The sequence below is a fragment of the Salvelinus namaycush genome, chromosome 7 (genome assembly GCF_016432855.1).
Source record: "Salvelinus namaycush isolate Seneca chromosome 7, SaNama_1.0, whole genome shotgun sequence".
Classification (NCBI taxonomy): domain Eukaryota; kingdom Metazoa; phylum Chordata; class Actinopteri; order Salmoniformes; family Salmonidae; genus Salvelinus; species Salvelinus namaycush.
Window position 1 is genome coordinate 50,198,441 of NC_052313.1, and position 16,540 is coordinate 50,214,980.

The 16,540-nt window shown below is 43.5% G+C and overlaps 1 protein-coding gene across 1 annotated transcript; it reads left to right on the forward strand.

Moving 5' to 3' along the window:
• Positions 1–5,499: 5,499 nt before the first annotated feature.
• LOC120050812 (phospholipid phosphatase-related protein type 3-like) lies at positions 5,500–10,361 on the forward strand. Its single transcript, XM_038997343.1, has 7 exons — positions 5,500–5,673; positions 5,940–6,173; positions 6,227–6,453; positions 6,544–6,559; positions 6,716–7,003; positions 9,477–9,933; positions 10,204–10,361. Exons 1-7 carry the CDS (start codon positions 5,500–5,502, stop codon positions 10,359–10,361), a joined length of 1,554 nt encoding a protein of 517 aa, XP_038853271.1.
• Positions 10,362–16,540: the final 6,179 nt, after the last annotated feature.

Consider the following 16,540-nt stretch of genomic DNA (forward strand, 5'->3'; position numbering starts at 1 on the left):
ATTCTAACTAGCTGAAGTAACAAGCTAAATGAACTGTTGATTTACATTCTAACTAGCTGAAGTAACTAGCTAAATGAACTGTTGATTTACATTCTAACTAGCTGAAGTAACTAGCTAAATGAACTGTTGATTTACATTCTAACTAGCTGAAGTAACTAGCTAAATGAACTGTTGATTTACATTCTAACTAGCTGAAGTAACTAGCTAAATGAACTGTTGATTTACATTCTAACTAGCTGAAGTAACTAGCTAAATGAACTGTTGATTTACATTCTAACTAGCTGAAGTAACTAGCTAAATGAACTGTTGATTTACATTCTAACTAGCTGAAGTAACTAGCTAAATGAACTGTTGATTTACATTCTAACTAGCTGAAGTAACTAGCTAAATGAACTGTTGATTTACATTCTAACTAGCTGAAGTAACTAGCTAAATGAACTGTTGATTTACATTCTAACTAGCTGAAGTAACTAGCTAAATGAACTGTTGATTTACATTCTAACTAGCTGAAGTAACTAGCTAAATGAACTGTTGATTTACATTCTAACTAGCTGAAGTAACTAGCTAAATGAACTGTTGATTTACATTCTAACTAGCTGAAGTAACTAGCTAAATGAACTGTTGATTTACATTCTAACTAGCTGAAGTAACTAGCTAAATGAACTGTTGATTTACGTTCTAACTAGCTGAAGTAACTAGCTAAATGAACTGTTGATTTACGTTCTAACTAGCTGAAGTAACTAGCTAAATGAACTGTTGATTTACGTTCTAACTAGCTGAAGTAACTAGCTAAATGAACTGTTGATTTACGTTCTAACTAGCTGAAGTAACTAGCTAAATGAACTGTTGATTTACGTTCTAACTAGCTGAAGTAACTAGCTAAATGAACTGTTGATTTACGTTCTAACTAGCTGAAGTAACTAGCTAAATGAACTGTTGATTTACGTTCTAACTAGCTGAAGTAACTAGCTAAATGAACTGTTGATTTACGTTCTAACTAGCTGAAGTAACTAGCTAAATGAACTGTTGATTTACATTCTAACTAGCTGAAGTAACTAGCTAAATGAACTGTTGATTTACGTTCTAACTAGCTGAAGTAACTAGCTAAATGAACTGTTGATTTACGTTCTAACTAGCGAAGTAACTAGCTAAATGAACTGTTGATTTACATTCTAACTAGCTGAAGTAACAAGCTAAATGAACTGTTGATTTACATTCTAACTAGCTGAAGTAACTAGCTAAATGAACTGTTGATTTACATTCTAACTAGCTGAAGTAACTAGCTAAATGAACTGTTGATTTACATTCTAACTAGCTGAAGTAACTAGCTAAATGAACTGTTGATTTACATTCTAACTAGCTGAAGTAACTAGCTAAATGAACTGTTGATTTACATTCTAACTAGCTGAAGTAACTAGCTAAATGAACTGTTGATTTACATTCTAACTAGCTGAAGTAACTAGCTAAATGAACTGTTGATTTACATTCTAACTAGCTGAAGTAACTAGCTAAATGAACTGTTGATTTACATTCTAACTAGCTGAAGTAACTAGCTAAATGAACTGTTGATTTACATTCTAACTAGCTGAAGTAACTAGCTAAATGAACTGTTGATTTACATTCTAACTAGCTGAAGTAACTAGCTAAATGAACTGTTGATTTACATTCTAACTAGCTGAAGTAACTAGCTAAATGAACTGTTGATTTACATTCTAACTAGCTGAAGTAACTAGCTAAATGAACTGTTGATTTACGTTCTAACTAGCTGAAGTAACTAGCTAAATGAACTGTTGATTTACATTCTAACTAGCTGAAGTAACTAGCTAAATGAACTGTTGATTTACATTCTAACTAGCTAACTGTCTCCTCTGTTCATCCTATAGGTCATTGCCATGTCCAAGCAGCATGGACCAATCAGCTCCTCTGCCAAGGGCTCTGACTCTGCCTCTTCCTGTGGGGGAGGATCTTCAACAGGAAGCTCTGAGTCTCCGTACTACCGGGTCCCCTCTGACCATGACAGCCACACCGGGAGTGTTACCGGGAGTATTGTCACCATAGACGCTCACGCCCCTCATCACCCTGTGGTCAGGGTGTCTAGCAGTGCCAGTACCAGGAGTAACGGGACTCCGGGTGCCAGAGTAACAGCTGCCGGTAACGGGTCCCCCTGGGAGCGGAGGAACACCACCAGCGGGAGCCTGGGGAGCGTCGGTGAGCAGGGCCAGAGGGGGGCGCTGCAGCGCCAGGAGAAAGTCTCCGCACCGGAATATCGGGAATACCGAACACTTCCTGTGAAATCAGACTCTATCTGCTCCTCCTCTCCCAGCCAGACGGATCCCTCCACCCTGCCTCCCCCTCCTCACCCCATCTCCTCTCCACTCCCTCCCTTCTCTTCCTCCCCCCTGGCTCCCCCTCCTCAGCCCATCTCCTCTCCACTCCCTCCCTTCTCTTCCTCCCCCCTGCCTCCCCCTCCTCAGCCCATCTCCTCTCCACTCCCTCCCTTCTCTTCCTCCCCTCTGCCTCCCCCTCCTCAGCCCATCTCCTCCCCCCTTCCTCCCCCTTCTCCACCCTTCTACTCACCCCTCCCTCCCCCTCCTCCCCCCTTCTACTCCCCCCTCCCTCCACCTCCTCATCCAGATCTGCTGTTGGACAGTTACTCCCCCCCCCCCCCTCCCCCGCTCTATGACTCTCCCCCGTCGGCCCACTGTCTCAGCCCACAGCCGCGCTGATCAAGAAGTCTATTACAAGACCATGCAGACAGAGAGGAGATTATAACGCGACATAAAGGTGTTATAATAGACAGTAACACTAGTAAAATCAGACTACGAGGTTAGAAGAGAACATAGGGGAACTTATAGAGCGAGAGGTTATAAGACGACATAGAGCAGTTAATATAGACGGTAGTACCACTACATAACCATACAGTCAGGGGACGTAATTAAATGTGACACATTTTGGGGAGCCCTAACAGTCAGGGGAAGTTATTAAATGTGACACCGTTTGGGGAGACCTAACAGTCAGGGGAAGTTATTAAATGTGACACCGTTTGGGGAGACCTAACAGTCAGGGGAAGTTATTAAATGTGACACCGTTTGGGGAGACCTAACAGTCAGGGGAAGGTATTAAATGTGACACCGTTTGGGGAGCCCTAACAGTCAGTGGAAGTTATTAAATGTCACACCGTTTGGGGAGACCTAACAGTCAGGGGAAGTTATTAAATGTGACACCGTTTGGGGAGACCTAACAGTCAGGGGAAGTTATTAAATGTGACACCGTTTGGGGAGACCTAACAGTCAGGGGAAGTTATTAAATGTGACACCGTTTGGGGAGCCCTAACAGTCAGGGGAAGTTATTAAATGTGACACCGTTTGGGGAGACCTAACAGTCAGGAGAACTACTACATGACTTAAATGAGTGAGAGGAGGTTATGAGACGACTTAGGAGTTAAAATGTAATATAATGGAGGTTATAACTTGGCGTAGAGAAGTCACAATAACCAAGAACACTACTTCAACACTGAGAAAGGGTCCAGATGGAAACAGACAAATAGCTGTTCTACAAAACACTGCAGAGCAGAGAAGGACATGAGATGACTTAAAGGAGTTAAGATGTGACATAACAGCAGAACTACAAGACACTGCAGAGCAGGAGAAGGACATGAGATGACTTAAAGGAGTTAAGATGTGACATAACAGAAAAACCTACAAGACACTGCAGAGTAAGACTTGGGAGGACTGTTAAGTCAAGGTCTAACAGTAGTGGAGGTTATAACGCGACATAGAACACTGCTAAGTCAGGGTCTAACAGTGGAGCGTGTCTGACTGAAGGTCTTCAGGAGCATGGAGACTGGATCACTAAAGACAACAGAAACAATAGCAGCTCTAGTAGTTGGTTTACCACCGACTACTATCTGACTAGAATACTTTTCCAGTCTACTGACTATACTCACCAGCTGTACTGTACTATACTATACTGTATATAGCATCTCTCTCAGGTTTCCATTCCACTGACTTACTGTAGAGACGAAGAAGAGGAGGGGAAAAGGAGGAAGGAAAGTGAACATCTTGGAGAGGATTACTACAGTAAACAAAGAGGGGGAGACAAAGACTGGAGGGGACAATTGGCTTAACAATGTGAACAGATCCACACACACACACAGACACAGACACACACACACACACACATAGCCGCGGGAAGTAGTTTGGTGGTGGGGGTCTGCGCTCCAGACCGCTAACACAGTGCACTACTTTTAGGAAAATTGAAAATGAAGGATTTTAGATTTGATTTTTAATGAAGATTTTTTCAGGGGCTGTAGCACCCCTACTACCCGTGGCTACACACACACACACACACACACACACACACACACACACACAGACTCAACCAACCACCTCCAATTGTATAAAATTACATGCAATAATATCAATTATTTTTACGCTCATTTGTTGCTAATCAAACCCCCACTGACAATACAATAAGATAAATGGTGACAAAAGACTGTATAGACTTGTGGGTGTGGTCTGTGTGCATCGGTTGCCTAGTAGCAGAATGACTTGTTCTGTAGTGGATATCCTCTTTTGATAATAGAACTGTTGAGTACTTGTGTTAGTCTGCATGTGTATGTATGTGTGTGAGAGTGTGTCTGTCTTGCATGTGTGTTTATGTGTGTGAATGAGTGTATTCTACTTCATTGTGTTTCTATGAACGTGCATTATGACTTCTAAGAAACAGAAATGCTGCATTTTCCAGAGATGTCCTTTATTTACCTTCTTGTTTTTATTACCAATGTAAATACTAATATTATATTACTGTCCTTTTTCATGGGCTACTGTTTTTTTTAAACTTGTGTTTCCAGGTAATGGTTATAAAGTCCTTGACTAAGAAAACATCTATTTGTAAATTGATTGAAGTTTGTGTGACTGACCGTGGTGTTTTAAGTGTCTCAAGACCGTGTTAGGCCACTGAGCTGAAGCATAGACATTATGTTTAGAGGAGTCTTTAGTTGTCAAGAATACAGCTGTTATCCCTGGAGTAGTGAAAAAGATCCTCTATTGATTCACACACACACACACACACACACACACACACACACACACACACACACACACACACACACACACACACACACACACACACACAAGGATGTGGGTTGTTATCAGATATCTTTAATGAATTCTACTATTGGTTAGTCCCTGCTAACCCCTTTATAAAATCTATACTCCTGAGAGAGAGAGAGACAGGGAGACGAGAAAGAGAAGGAAGGGGTAAAGAGAGGGAGAGAGAGCGAGGGAAGGAGGAGAGAGAGTTAGCCCCCCCCCCCCTCCCACTGAGGGCTGAGTCAGTCCTGGTTGACTATCCCTAGGGCCCTCACCATCTGGCCTCTACACACACACACACACACACTCTATCACAGACATCTCAATGCTCTGCAGCAGTGTGTGTGTGTGTGTGTGTGTGTGTGTGTGTGTGTGTGTGTGTGTGTGTGTGTGTGTGTGTGTGTAGATGTATTTGAACAGTGTGATCAGCAGCAGTACTAAGCTGGTGAAGCCGGTGCTGGTGTTTGGATACTGTCTGGCTGCAGGCATAGCAGGACTGACTCAGATCACACAACACCGCTGCCATCCCAGAGACGTCTATGTTGGCTACGCCATAGGAGCTGGCATAGGAGTCTACCTGGTGAGTGTGTGGGGAGGGGGGGGGTGACTTTGTGTTTGTGTGTGTGCGCGACTTTGTGTGTGTCTGGGGGGGGGTGACTTTGTGTGTGTCTGAGAAAGAGACAGAGAGAGAGATGGGAATTAATAATCTTTTAAGAGTTCTCAGGGGGAGAATTTCACAGTTATTTCTTAGAAGACCTGTCTCAACAGATTTCACGCTTCTTTCCCTCTTTCTATCGCTATCTCCACATCTCCTTCCCCTCCCTCCCCTCCCTACCCTCCCTCTAGTCTCTGTATGCAGTAGGTAACTTCAGGTCATCCGAGGAGGACTGCCTCCCCCAGCCTGTCCGGAGGGCTGCCTCCCCCCCCCAGCAGCAGAGGGAGGTGGTGGTGAGGGGAAGAGCCCAGAGAGGTCATGTTTCTCAGCACAGCTCTCTGTACCGCAGTAAGACCCCCAGACCATCAGACAGCAGGGAGGAACTGGGGACTGGACGCTGCAAGGTAAGAGATGAAGGGAGAGAGGTTGTGTATTAGTGGTTAGTATTAGTAGTTAGCCACGCTATGTTCTTCTGTAGGTTCGTAGGGAGAAGGCCAGCGTAGCATCTCTGAAGAGGGCCAGTGCTGATGTGGAGCTCCTGGCACCCCGCGGCCCCATGGGAAAGGAAACCATGGTAACATTCAGCAATACCTTACCCCGCGTCGCCAACGGCAGCAGCAGCATCTCGCCCCCCGGAGACGACCCCTCCAACCAGCGTCACATGACCTTCCACCTGTCCTTCGACCCCCGCAGGTCACAACCAAGGTACGTTTGTGACTAGTGTGTGTTGTAGGTGTGTGTCATACAACCCTGGTATTAATCGTCAAGTCAAACATATCACGTGTGATCTGTCAGGCTGCGACCGCCGCTGGTGCAGGAGTGGAGACAGCAGCGCTCTACGGAGAGACGGAGCGAGGAGGAGGGAGAGACGGACACATCTGGCGGAGGAGAGGGAGGAGCAGGAGGAGGGGGTGAGGCAGGGGAGACAGGGGTGATGAATCCTCCCTCCCTCTATCCGACGGTACAGTCGGCCATTAGAGCCGTTGCCACGGCTACCCCAGCGCCAGCCCCACTGGTGCATGTCCCTAAGGAGGGGATTAGACACCCCCCTACTGTCTCCCCTCTACCTCCTACGGTCTCCCCTTTGCCTCCTTCTGTCTCCTCTCTACCTCCCCCCGTCTCCCCTAAGAGCGCGGTGACGCGTGCCAAGTTGATGTCACTTAACCAGGGAGGGGAACGAGCCAGGGAGGGGCCTATCCCTGTGACGACTCCGCGTGTGCCCACCCAGCCGCACAATCAGCCACGAGTGGCGCAGGTGAGATAAATATCAAATCTGAGTTAGTTAAAATGAACTGTTGATTTACGTTCTAACTAGCTGAAGTAACTAGCTAAATGAACTGTTGATTTACGTTCTAACTAGCTGAAGTAACTAGCTAAATGAACTGTTGATTTACGTTCTAACTAGCTGAAGTAACTAGCTAAATGAACTGTTGATTTACGTTCTAACTAGCTGAAGTAACTAGCTAAATGAACTGTTGATTTACGTTCTAACTAGCTGAAGTAACTAGCTAAATGAACTGTTGATTTACGTTCTAACTAGCTGAAGTAACTAGCTAAATGAACTGTTGATTTACGTTCTAACTAGCTGAAGTAACTAGCTAAATGAACTGTTGATTTACATTCTAACTAGCTGAAGTAACTAGCTAAATGAACTGTTGATTTACGTTCTAACTAGCTGAAGTAACTAACTAAATGAACTGTTGATTTACGTTCTAACTAGCTGAAGTAACTAGCTAAATGAACTGTTGATTTACGTTCTAACTAGCTGAAGTAACTAGCTAAATGAACTGTTGATTTACGTTCTAACTAGCTGAAGTAACTAGCTAAATGAACTGTTGATTTACATTCTAACTAGCTGAAGTAACAAGCTAAATGAACTGTTGATTTACATTCTAACTAGCTGAAGTAACTAGCTAAATGAACTGTTGATTTACATTCTAACTAGCTGAAGTAACTAGCTAAATGAACTGTTGATTTACATTCTAACTAGCTGAAGTAACTAGCTAAATGAACTGTTGATTTACATTCTAACTAGCTGAAGTAACTAGCTAAATGAACTGTTGATTTACATTCTAACTAGCTGAAGTAACTAGCTAAATGAACTGTTGATTTACATTCTAACTAGCTGAAGTAACTAGCTAAATGAACTGTTGATTTACATTCTAACTAGCTGAAGTAACTAGCTAAATGAACTGTTGATTTACATTCTAACTAGCTGAAGTAACTAGCTAAATGAACTGTTGATTTACATTCTAACTAGCTGAAGTAACTAGCTAAATGAACTGTTGATTTACATTCTAACTAGCTGAAGTAACTAGCTAAATGAACTGTTGATTTACATTCTAACTAGCTGAAGTAACTAGCTAAATGAACTGTTGATTTACATTCTAACTAGCTGAAGTAACTAGCTAAATGAACTGTTGATTTACATTCTAACTAGCTGAAGTAACTAGCTAAATGAACTGTTGATTTACATTCTAACTAGCTGAAGTAACTAGCTAAATGAACTGTTGATTTACATTCTAACTAGCTGAAGTAACTAGCTAAATGAACTGTTGATTTACGTTCTAACTAGCTGAAGTAACTAGCTAAATGAACTGTTGATTTACGTTCTAACTAGCTGAAGTAACTAGCTAAATGAACTGTTGATTTACGTTCTAACTAGCTGAAGTAACTAGCTAAATGAACTGTTGATTTACGTTCTAACTAGCTGAAGTAACTAGCTAAATGAACTGTTGATTTACGTTCTAACTAGCTGAAGTAACTAGCTAAATGAACTGTTGATTTACGTTCTAACTAGCTGAAGTAACTAGCTAAATGAACTGTTGATTTACGTTCTAACTAGCTGAAGTAACTAGCTAAATGAACTGTTGATTTACGTTCTAACTAGCTGAAGTAACTAGCTAAATGAACTGTTGATTTACATTCTAACTAGCTGAAGTAACTAGCTAAATGAACTGTTGATTTACATTCTAACTAGCTGAAGTAACTAGCTAAATGAACTGTTGATTTACATTCTAACTAGCTGAAGTAACTAGCTAAATGAACTGTTGATTTACATTCTAACTAGCTGAAGTAACTAGCTAAATGAACTGTTGATTTACATTCTAACTAGCTGAAGTAACTAGCTAAATGAACTGTTGATTTACATTCTAACTAGCTGAAGTAACTAGCTAAATGAACTGTTGATTTACATTCTAACTAGCTGAAGTAACTAGCTAAATGAACTGTTGATTTACATTCTAACTAGCTGAAGTAACTAGTTAAATGAACTGTTGATTTACATTCTAACTAGCTGAAGTAACTAGCTAAATGAACTGTTGATTTACATTCTAACTAGCTGAAGTAACTAGCTAAATGAACTGTTGATTTACATTCTAACTAGCTGAAGTAACTAGCTAAATGAACTGTTGATTTACATTCTAACTAGCTGAAGTAACTAGCTAAATGAACTGTTGATTTACATTCTAACTAGCTGAAGTAACTAGCTAAATGAACTGTTGATTTACATTCTAACTAGCTGAAGTAACTAGCTAAATGAACTGTTGATTTACATTCTAACTAGCTGAAGTAACTAGCTAAATGAACTGTTGATTTACATTCTAACTAGCTGAAGTAACTAGCTAAATGAACTGTTGATTTACATTCTAACTAGCTGAAGTAACTAGCTAAATGAACTGTTGATTTACATTCTAACTAGCTAACTGTCTCCTCTGTTCATCCTATAGGTCATTGCCATGTCCAAGCAGCATGGACCAATCAGCTCCTCTGCCAAGGGCTCTGACTCTGCCTCTTCCTGTGGGGGAGGATCTTCAACAGGAAGCTCTGAGTCTCCGTACTACCGGGTCCCCTCTGACCATGACAGCCACACCGGGAGTGTTACCGGGAGTATTGTCACCATAGACGCTCACGCCCCTCATCACCCTGTGGTCAGGGTGTCTAGCAGTGCCAGTACCAGGAGTAACGGGACTCCGGGTGCCAGAGTAACAGCTGCCGGTAACGGGTCCCCCTGGGAGCGGAGGAACACCACCAGCGGGAGCCTGGGGAGCGTCGGTGAGCAGGGCCAGAGGGGGGCGCTGCAGCGCCAGGAGAAAGTCTCCGCACCGGAATATCGGGAATACCGAACACTTCCTGTGAAATCAGACTCTATCTGCTCCTCCTCTCCCAGCCAGACGGATCCCTCCACCCTGCCTCCCCCTCCTCACCCCATCTCCTCTCCACTCCCTCCCTTCTCTTCCTCCCCCCTGGCTCCCCCTCCTCAGCCCATCTCCTCTCCACTCCCTCCCTTCTCTTCCTCCCCCCTGCCTCCCCCTCCTCAGCCCATCTCCTCTCCACTCCCTCCCTTCTCTTCCTCCCCTCTGCCTCCCCCTCCTCAGCCCATCTCCTCCCCCCTTCCTCCCCCTTCTCCACCCTTCTACTCACCCCTCCCTCCCCCTCCTCCCCCCTTCTACTCCCCCCTCCCTCCACCTCCTCATCCAGATCTGCTGTTGGACAGTTACTCCCCCCCCCTCCCCCGCTCTATGACTTTCCCCCGTCGGCCCACTGTCTCAGCCCACAGCCGCGCTGATCAAGAAGTCTATTACAAGACCATGCAGACAGAGAGGAGATTATAACGCGACATAAAGGTGTTATAATAGACAGTAACACTAGTAAAATCAGACTACGAGGTTAGAAGAGAACATAGGGGAACTTATAGAGCGAGAGGTTATAAGACGACATAGAGCAGTTAATATAGACGGTAGTACCACTACATAACCATACAGTCAGGGGACGTAATTAAATGTGACACATTTTGGGGAGCCCTAACAGTCAGGGGAAGTTATTAAATGTGACACCGTTTGGGGAGACCTAACAGTCAGGGGAAGTTATTAAATGTGACACCGTTTGGGGAGACCTAACAGTCAGGGGAAGTTATTAAATGTGACACCGTTTGGGGAGACCTAACAGTCAGGGGAAGGTATTAAATGTGACACCGTTTGGGGAGCCCTAACAGTCAGTGGAAGTTATTAAATGTCACACCGTTTGGGGAGACCTAACAGTCAGGGGAAGTTATTAAATGTGACACCGTTTGGGGAGACCTAACAGTCAGGGGAAGTTATTAAATGTGACACCGTTTGGGGAGACCTAACAGTCAGGGGAAGTTATTAAATGTGACACCGTTTGGGGAGCCCTAACAGTCAGGGGAAGTTATTAAATGTGACACCGTTTGGGGAGACCTAACAGTCAGGAGAACTACTACATGACTTAAATGAGTGAGAGGAGGTTATGAGACGACTTAGGAGTTAAAATGTAATATAATGAAGGTTATAACTTGGCGTAGAGAAGTCACAATAACCAAGAACACTACTTCAACACTGAGAAAGGGTCCAGATGGAAACAGACAAATAGCTGTTCTACAAAACACTGCAGAGCAGAGAAGGACATGAGATGACTTAAAGGAGTTAAGATGTGACATAACAGCAGAACTACAAGACACTGCAGAGCAGGAGAAGGACATGAGATGACTTAAAGGAGTTAAGATGTGACATAACAGAAAAACCTACAAGACACTGCAGAGTAAGACTTGGGAGGACTGTTAAGTCAAGGTCTAACAGTAGTGGAGGTTATAACGCGACATAGAACACTGCTAAGTCAGGGTCTAACAGTGGAGCGTGTCTGACCGAAGGTCTTCAGGAGCATGGAGACTGGATCACTAAAGACAACAGAAACAATAGCAGCTCTAGTAGTTGGTTTACCACCGACTACTATCTGACTAGAATACTTTTCCAGTCTACTGACTATACTCACCAGCTGTACTGTACTATACTATACTGTATATAGCATCTCTCTCAGGTTTCCATTCCACTGACTTACTGTAGAGACGAAGAAGAGGAGGGGAAAAGGAGGAAGGAAAGTGAACATCTTGGAGAGGATTACTACAGTAAACAAAGAGGGGGAGACAAAGACTGGAGGGGACAATTGGCTTAACAATGTGAACAGATCCACACACACACACAGACACACACACACACACACACACACATAGCCGCGGGAAGTAGTTTGGTGGTGGGGGTCTGCGCTCCAGACCGCTATAACAGTGCACTACTTTTATGAAAATTGAAAATGAAGGATTTTAGATTTGATTTTTAATGAAGATTTTTTCAGGGGCTGTAGCACCCCTACTACCCGTGGCTACACACACACACACACACACACACACACACACACACACACACACACACACACACACACACACACACACAGACTCAACCAACCACCTCCAATTGTATAAAATTACATGCAATAATATCAATTATTTTTACGCTCATTTGTTGCTAATCAAACCCCCACTGACAATACAATAAGATAAATGGTGACAAAAGACTGTATAGACTTGTGGGTGTGGTCTGTGTGCATCGGTTGCCTAGTAGCAGAATGACTTGTTCTGTAGTGGATATCCTCTTTTGATAATAGAACTGTTGAGTACTTGTGTTAGTCTGCATGTGTATGTATGTGTGTGAGAGTGTGTCTGTCTTGCATGTGTGTTTATGTGTGTGAATGAGTGTATTCTACTTCATTGTGTTTCTATGAACGTGCATTATGACTTCTAAGAAACAGAAATGCTGCATTTTCCAGAGATGTCCTTTATTTACCTTCTTGTTTTTATTACCAATGTAAATACTAATATTATATTACTGTCCTTTTTCATGGGCTACTGTTTTTTTTAAACTTGTGTTTCCAGGTAATGGTTATAAAGTCCTTGACTAAGAAAACATCTATTTGTAAATTGATTGAAGTTTGTGTGACTGACCGTGGTGTTTTAAGTGTCTCAAGACCGTGTTAGGCCACTGAGCTGAAGCATAGACATTATGTTTAGAGGAGTCTTTAGTTGTCAAGAATACAGCTGTTATCCCTGGAGTAGTGAAAAAGATCCTCTATTGATTCACACACACACAAGGATGTGGGTTGTTATCAGATATCTTTAATGAATTCTACTATTGGTTAGTCCCTGCTAACCCCTTTATAAAATCTATACTCCTGAGAGAGAGAGAGACAGGGAGATGAGAAAGAGAAGGAAGGGGTAAAGAGAGGGAGGGAAAGAGCGAGGGAAGGAGGAGAGAGAGTTAGCCCCCCCCCCCCTCCCACTGAGGGCTGAGTCAGTCCTGGTTGACTATCCCTAGGGCCCTCACCATCTGGCCTCTACACACACACACACTCTATCACAGACATCTCAATGCTCTGCAGCAGTGTGTGTGTGTGTGTGTGTGTGTGTGTGTGTGTGTGTGTGTGTGTGTGTGTGTGTGTGTGTGTGTGTGTGTGTGTGTGTGTGTGTGTGTGTGTGTGTGTGTGTGTGTGTGTGTGTGTGTGTGTGTGTAGATGTATTTGAACAGTGTGATCAGCAGCAGTACTAAGCTGGTGAAGCCGGTGCTGGTGTTTGGATACTGTCTGGCTGCAGGCATAGCAGGACTGACTCAGATCACACAACACCGCTGCCATCCCAGAGACGTCTATGTTGGCTACGCCATAGGAGCTGGCATAGGAGTCTACCTGGTGAGTGTGTGGGGAGGGGGGGGTGACTTTGTGTTTGTGTGTGTGCGCGACTTTGTGTGTGTCTGGGGGGGGTGACTTTGTGTGTGTCTGAGAAAGAGACAGAGAGAGAGATGGGAATTAATAATCTTTTAAGAGTTCTCAGGGGGAGAATTTCACAGTTATTTCTTAGAAGACCTGTCTCAACAGATTTCACGCTTCTTTCCCTCTTTCTATCGCTATCTCCACATCTCCTTCCCCTCCCTCCCCTCCCTACCCTCCCTCTAGTCTCTGTATGCAGTAGGTAACTTCAGGTCATCCGAGGAGGACTGCCTCCCCCAGCCTGTCCGGAGGGCTGCCTCCCCCCCCCAGCAGCAGAGGGAGGTGGTGGTGAGGGGAAGAGCCCAGAGAGGTCATGTTTCTCAGCACAGCTCTCTGTACCGCAGTAAGACCCCCAGACCATCAGACAGCAGGGAGGAACTGGGGACTGGACGCTGCAAGGTAAGAGATGAAGGGAGAGAGGTTGTGTATTAGTGGTTAGTATTAGTAGTTAGCCACGCTATGTTCTTCTGTAGGTTCGTAGGGAGAAGGCCAGCGTAGCATCTCTGAAGAGGGCCAGTGCTGATGTGGAGCTCCTGGCACCCCGCGGCCCCATGGGAAAGGAAACCATGGTAACATTCAGCAATACCTTACCCCGCGTCGCCAACGGCAGCAGCAGCATCTCGCCCCCCGGAGACGACCCCTCCAACCAGCGTCACATGACCTTCCACCTGTCCTTCGACCCCCGCAGGTCACAACCAAGGTACGTTTGTGACTAGTGTGTGTTGTAGGTGTGTGTCATACAACCCTGGTATTAATCGTCAAGTCAAACATATCACGTGTGATCTGTCAGGCTGCGACCGCCGCTGGTGCAGGAGTGGAGACAGCAGCGCTCTACGGAGAGACGGAGCGAGGAGGAGGGAGAGACGGACACATCTGGCGGAGGAGAGGGAGGAGCAGGAGGAGGGGGTGAGGCAGGGGAGACAGGGGTGATGAATCCTCCCTCCCTCTATCCGACGGTACAGTCGGCCATTAGAGCCGTTGCCACGGCTACCCCAGCGCCAGCCCCACTGGTGCATGTCCCTAAGGAGGGGATTAGACACCCCCCTACTGTCTCCCCTCTACCTCCTACGGTCTCCCCTTTGCCTCCTTCTGTCTCCTCTCTACCTCCCCCCGTCTCCCCTAAGAGCGCGGTGACGCGTGCCAAGTTGATGTCACTTAACCAGGGAGGGGAACGAGCCAGGGAGGGGCCTATCCCTGTGACGACTCCGCGTGTGCCCACCCAGCCGCACAATCAGCCACCAGTGGCGCAGGTGAGATAAATATCAAATCTGAGTTAGTTAAAATGAACTGTTGATTTACGTTCTAACTAGCTGAAGTAACTAGCTAAATGAACTGTTGATTTACGTTCTAACTAGCTGAAGTAACTAGCTAAATGAACTGTTGATTTACGTTCTAACTAGCTGAAGTAACTAGCTAAATGAACTGTTGATTTACGTTCTAACTAGCTGAAGTAACTAGCTAAATGAACTGTTGATTTACATTCTAACTAGCTGAAGTAACTAGCTAAATGAACTGTTGATTTACGTTCTAACTAGCTGAAGTAACTAGCTAAATGAACTGTTGATTTACGTTCTAACTAGCGAAGTAACTAGCTAAATGAACTGTTGATTTACATTCTAACTAGCTGAAGTAACAAGCTAAATGAACTGTTGATTTACATTCTAACTAGCTGAAGTAACTAGCTAAATGAACTGTTGATTTACATTCTAACTAGCTGAAGTAACTAGCTAAATGAACTGTTGATTTACATTCTAACTAGCTGAAGTAACTAGCTAAATGAACTGTTGATTTACATTCTAACTAGCTGAAGTAACTAGCTAAATGAACTGTTGATTTACATTCTAACTAGCTGAAGTAACTAGCTAAATGAACTGTTGATTTACATTCTAACTAGCTGAAGTAACTAGCTAAATGAACTGTTGATTTACATTCTAACTAGCTGAAGTAACTAGCTAAATGAACTGTTGATTTACATTCTAACTAGCTGAAGTAACTAGCTAAATGAACTGTTGATTTACATTCTAACTAGCTGAAGTAACTAGCTAAATGAACTGTTGATTTACATTCTAACTAGCTGAAGTAACTAGCTAAATGAACTGTTGATTTACATTCTAACTAGCTGAAGTAACTAGCTAAATGAACTGTTGATTTACATTCTAACTAGCTGAAGTAACTAGCTAAATGAACTGTTGATTTACATTCTAACTAGCTGAAGTAACTAGCTAAATGAACTGTTGATTTACATTCTAACTAGCTGAAGTAACTAGCTAAATGAACTGTTGATTTACATTCTAACTAGCTGAAGTAACTAGCTAAATGAACTGTTGATTTACATTCTAACTAGCTGAAGTAACTAGCTAAATGAACTGTTGATTTACATTCTAACTAGCTGAAGTAACTAGCTAAATGAACTGTTGATTTACGTTCTAACTAGCTGAAGTAACTAGCTAAATGAACTGTTGATTTACGTTCTAACTAGCTGAAGTAACTAGCTAAATGAACTGTTGATTTACGTTCTAACTAGCTGAAGTAACTAGATAAATGAACTGTTGATTTACGTTCTAACTAGCTGAAGTAACTAGCTAAATGAACTGTTGATTTACGTTCTAACTAGCTGAAGTAACTAGCTAAATGAACTGTTGATTTACGTTCTAACTAGCTGAAGTAACTAGCTAAATGAACTGTTGATTTACGTTCTAACTAGCTGAAGTAACTAGCTAAATGAACTGTTGATTTACGTTCTAACTAGCTGAAGTAACTAGCTAAATGAACTGTTGATTTACGTTCTAACTAGCTGAAGTAACTAGCTAAATGAACTGTTGATTTACGTTCTAACTAGCTGAAGTAACTAGCTAAATGAACTGTTGATTTACGTTCTAACTAGCTGAAGTAACTAGCTAAATGAACTGTTGATTTACGTTCTAACTAGCTGAAGTAACTAGCTAAATGAACTGTTGATTTACGTTCTAACTAGCTGAAGTAACTAGCTAAATGAACTGTTGATTTACATTCTAACTAGCTAACTGTCTCCTCTGTTCATCCTATAGGTCATTGCCATGTCCAAGCAGCATGGACCAATCAGCTCCTCTGCCAAGGGCTCTGACTCTGCCTCTTCCTGTGGGGGAGGATCTTCAACAGGAAGCTCTGAGTCTCCGTACTACCGGGTCCCCTCTGACCATGACAG